This window comes from Centroberyx affinis, unplaced genomic scaffold (assembly GCF_046629955.1).
Source record: "Centroberyx affinis isolate AG114_WGS23_722 - 3 ecotype Tasmania unplaced genomic scaffold, CSIRO-AGI_Caff_v1 ptg002651l_1, whole genome shotgun sequence".
Lineage (NCBI taxonomy): Eukaryota > Metazoa > Chordata > Actinopteri > Beryciformes > Berycidae > Centroberyx > Centroberyx affinis.
In genome coordinates, this window is record NW_027280843.1 from 40,026 (window position 1) to 45,171 (window position 5,146).

Sequence of the window (5,146 nt, forward strand, 5' to 3'; positions counted from 1 at the left end):
GTTCATTGCCGATAAGTCTTTCTTTCTAAACATTGCTTGCTGTCTCTCCATCATCAGGAAGGGGAGACAGTAGTCCAGTGATTGCATTCACCACCAAGTCTTGCTGAGGAATAAAATACTTACATACTAGTATCATCTGTAAACATTTATTTAGCCAATTTTCACCAAATTCCACTTGAATTTTAGGCTTTAGAAATTCACTAAAGCATTCACAGCACAGACAGTAGCCTACAATACACCACCTTCATGCGTACAGATTACAAGCAAACGTTTCCAATTATTAGACTTCCCCACAAAGCTACAAATTGCATGAACCTGGGCACTTGTCTGATCACAAAAAGGACAAAATCAGAGAACAAATCAGTGACATGGCAAGTTTGCCCCATTGTAATATAACTTGCAGATCTGAGATTTGTCTTGAATCTATGGGCCTTAACAAAGACAAATTTCATGAAATCTAGGGTTCACGATGCACTACATACCCCTACTATCACAGCTATCATAACCAAGCCTGTTTTTTCACATCTATTCTTACAATTCAATACAGTGTGTAACTGTATGAATCTGTAGCAGGGAAGTGCTGTAAGAAAGCATATTTGCTTAGCGTAACTCTTCCCTGGATAAATAAGGTAGAAGAAAGTATTAATCCTCTTTCTTTTTGCTTTTGAGATCTGTATTTTTGAGATCTGTTGTTTTTTCTCCTGCTACAGATATACAGTATTTTCTATCTTGTTCACTTCAAACAAATCAGTGCCCTGTGTAAAATATGTACTGTATCTTTACAGTGTACCAAAAATAAGAAACTCCTCTGTAATGATGAGCTGCACGATGAGCTTTCACCTGTCATCCACTTCATCTACACCCACCCCTTCAAGATTGAAGTGGAATTAATAAGTAAAATATACACATGATCATAGATTACACCTGATCAGTCTTTTTCATGGAATGAGCAGGTGTTCCCAGTGTTTTCTACACTGCGAGTACAATTTTGTTGCTACCTTATTCCTCATTCAATATCACATTTCAGGCCAAATTAAAAATGCATCTCCAGAATGTGTAAATTGTTATAGGTCTGCCATCATGCACCCGTGTTATTGTACCTCAAATGGCACAATAGAGTTTATTGCGCTCTCTAAAGCGTGTGATGCCTACCTTTTTAATGGCATCCACTTCTCTTTTCCTATGAATATGGATGACTGTGGCAGTGGCGAAGGCTGAGTTTACTGAGACTATTTCTAATTCAGTATGACTCACCAAGCATTCCACCCTCAACCACCATGCAAGCAATAGAAATGTAAAACTCGCTGCTTCTCCACACCTACACCTTGGCAGAAGGTCACAGACGCCCCTGTTGTAACAGGGATTGTTATTCTCATATCTTAAGTTGTGAGCTATGGTGCAGGTTGATGTCTGTTGACCTTCAAGGGAGAAAAGAATGCACTTATTAGCTCTGAAGAAATGCAATGTCTGAATGGCATCCATGTTCAGCTCTACTGGAATTCCACATGTATGGATGCTGTTACACAAATGCCAGTGCGCTGTACTACAAACCGTGAGATGTGTTTGTGAAAATAGTTCACTTTTGTTGGCTGTGTTCAATGGCCACTGCAGTATAAGAAAAAAACAACATGGCTGACATTTCAATTCCCAACAGGTCACCAGTCCTATTATTTCCCCTTGTCCCTAGTGACATGTTTTATATTGTTCATGAGAATACTGAATTATACATTAAGCTTATCATTTCAAAATGAGGTATCCCTCTTTTGAAAAAAAATGACACTCTTCTACCACATGACTGATGAAAATTAAAAATAAATAAATAAATAAATAACTATATATGCTATAGTAACTTAGTTAACTTGACAAAGTGACAACACTTTCACAGACTGGATCCTTGGAGCAGTACTCGGTATTGGCAGATACTCACTATTTAATAACCCGGATTGGTATTGGAGACAAATATTAGATTGGGACATTCCTATTTGAAAGATTTGCATATTGTAAGTGATAGTAACTCCACAGTTCCATCACTATGCCTGTGATCTGCAGAGTGGCAGTTGGTCCTAATAGTGACAGCTGATGGTTAAAATGTCTGTGAAAAATACCTTCTATGACATGTACCATAAGTCCACTGAAAACATGTGAATGCCAGTTACAGATAGCTGATTTCAAGTACTGAGTTCTTGTCCACTGACGCCTCAGGTAGTGACCTGTTGCTCGCACTCTTTACTTTATTGGCCAAAGTGGACAGTGCCTCAGGCACAAAGCCTGGACCTTTCCCAGTCAGTTCCCCATGTCTGGCACTCTGACCTGGGTGCACTGGCTCAGGGTTATCCCCCTGAGAGAACAGCGTCCTGGAGCCCTCCGTCACTCCTTTGTTGTTCCCATTGTGCGAAATCCTGCAAATTTCTGTCATCCGTGTGGCATCATCTATTCCCTCCATCTCCTCCTCCTCCTCCTCTTCTTTCTCACCATGGCCTCCCTTATGTATATTAGTGACTCCCACACTTTTTTTTGGCTGAAGCACAATTCCACCCCACTCCTCTGTGGGGCGCTGCAACTCGGTGCCGGCCCTGTCGTTGTTCTCCACCCTGCGCGAAGAGCGACACAGGGCCTTCCGGAAGCCTCTCTTGAAGTTGTCGGACAGGAACCCATACAGTATGGGGTTGGCACAACTGTTTGCATACGACAGCACTACCACAGAAAAGTAGAGCCCCCTGAAGTCCCCGGGCAGGACCACCAGAAGGTTGACAATGTTAAGGGCATAGAACGGTAGCCAGCACAGGACAAACACCGCCACCACCACAACCACCATCCTGGTGATCTTACGCTCAGACTTCCTGCGCCGAGAAGATGTGGCCTGCGCCCGCTTCCCCACACTGCGCACCTTTGAAGGAAAAGGCAAAACAACAAACTTGAACCTTTCACGTTTCAACAAACACTTTCAAATAAAGGGATTATGGATAGTTGTAGAGCCATACGATGGGGACTTAAAACCACAGATTTTTGTCACACATAATCATACATTTGTCAACAGTATCAATACAAATAACATGCATTATTTTTGGTGGACCCTTAAGCGTAAAGCCTACCATAGGGAATGATGCTCAATAAGTAACTCACAATGCAATACCCACAAAGGATCCCTGGTCTTGCTTTACAGTACATGCCTGTAAACTGTCTGACTCTATGTTCAATACTGAACTGCAATACTGTCTACACTGCATGTGTGGAGATAATAGTGGTGAGCGTGAAACCTATGATTAGAAAAGTTAATGTACATTCTCCAATTGGGATAATTTCTAGTGAATTAAGTTATGGTAAAATAAAACTACTCCTAATTGTGTTGGGGATCCCTGGAACTTCCTCAAGGGCCCCTGGGAGTCCTGAGAACCCATTATGGAACCATCGCCATAAACCAATGAAAGTATTTTTCTGTGGACTGAATGTAATGGAATGGGTCTCACGCCTTCAGTGTGTCATAGAATATTAGTATCATTAGTAGTATCAGCATCAGAGAACGCTCCAATTATAAAGGGCCCTTTAGGGCACAAGGCTGCCAGCCTTGGTGGATCAGTCTTAAAGCAGAAATTCACAATTTAATCTTGCAGTTGGTAATGAAAGGGGCTATTTTACTCTATTCGAGGGTTGCTTGTACCACAACTTGACTTGCATAAATTTCATAGCGAATAAGACTAAAACTCTGCATTCTTAGCTCAAAAAGGGCCACTTGCCTATTTGCTGCATCTCTACAGACTATGTAACCCTAACCCTGACATTGAATATCTATAGACTACTTTTCACCATATTGTATCACCTGAAACTTAGTTCACTTTTTATGGACACATTACAAGTTGCGTATCAGCATTAGACTATTGAAACAAAGTGTGACCATTCAATTAACTGAGGCACAAAAAACATGCAATGCAGTCTCAGTGAATCTGGAGCATCTGTTATATACCTTGATGACAATAAGCAGATAGCACAGGCAGATGACCAGCAGGGGGCAGAAGAATCCCACGGTGCACGTGTAGACGATGAAGGACGTCTTCCACACTTCGGCTGGCTCCGGCCACACGATGCTACAGTTCCCATCATCCTTCAGCACGTCAGCAAACACCACCACCGGCAGCACCACCACAAAGGAGACGGCCCAGACCGTGGCGTTGACGGCCTTGGCCACACGGGGGCGCCGCCACCAGGAGGAGCGGATGGGATGCACCACAGCCAGGTAGCGGTCAACGGACATCACCGTCAGGCAGAAGATGCTGGTAAACTGGTTGATGGCGTCCACTGTCATCACCACGCGGCACATGAGCGAGCCGAAGGGCCAGGAGAGCAGGGCGTTCTGCGCCGCCAGGAAGGGCAGGCCCAGCATGAAGAGCTCGTCGGCGATGGCCAGATTGAGGATGTACATGTTGGTGACCGACTCGTTCCTGGTGTAGTGGACGATCACGTGGATGACCAGGGTGTTGCCCACCAGGCCGATGACACACACTGTCACATAGATAAGAGGGATGAAGATTCCAGCCAAACCGGGGAGGGATTCGGTTCCAGGCTCGGTCCAGTTCTGACAGGTGCTGTTGAGGAGGAAGGAGCCGTTGGTCGGGGTAAAGCTGAGAAGCGGTGCAGAGGGCGTGGGGAGGAGCAGGAAGGGGGAAAGGGGTGGAACAGGGTTGGTGCTCCAGGTAGCTGTAGGGGCTTCCTGGGGTATCGAAGAGGCTTGGGGTGCTTGGATGAACTCCATGGGGGCTTTAAGGAATAGGAGGAGATAGAAGTCGGTAAGATCACATCAGTGACACGTCATCAGCCCTGCAAGGGAGAAAGGACAAGAAATGAAGAGGGAGAACCAACGATGGATCTTGACAAGTGTTAAGACACATATTAAAACAATATTTAGGTTTAGGAGAACTGACTGATATATTTTTGAATAGAACTGACAGCTAGAATATAATTAGAAGAGTAAGAGCGGTCAAGTGGCTGATGATGATGATGGTGATGGATGTAATAATGTGTGAACGATCTGGGAAACAGATCAAAGTTTGAAAAGTCTGGTCCAATCTGAGACAAAGCATGTGTCTTGTAGAATACTAAACTACTTATTAACTTAACAACTCAACATGATCTTCCGTCACAACAACAACAA

General features: G+C 43.8%; 1 protein-coding gene across 1 annotated transcript; it reads right to left on the reverse strand.

Moving 5' to 3' along the window:
• Positions 1-2,152: 2,152 nt before the first annotated feature.
• On the reverse strand, positions 2,153-4,747 carry LOC139657282 (somatostatin receptor type 5-like). The gene is made up of 2 exons (XM_071535060.1): positions 3,962-4,747; positions 2,153-2,887 (listed from the first exon to the last, which is right to left on the reverse strand). Exons 1-2 carry the CDS (start codon positions 4,745-4,747, stop codon positions 2,153-2,155), a joined length of 1,521 nt encoding a protein of 506 aa, XP_071391161.1.
• Positions 4,748-5,146: the final 399 nt, after the last annotated feature.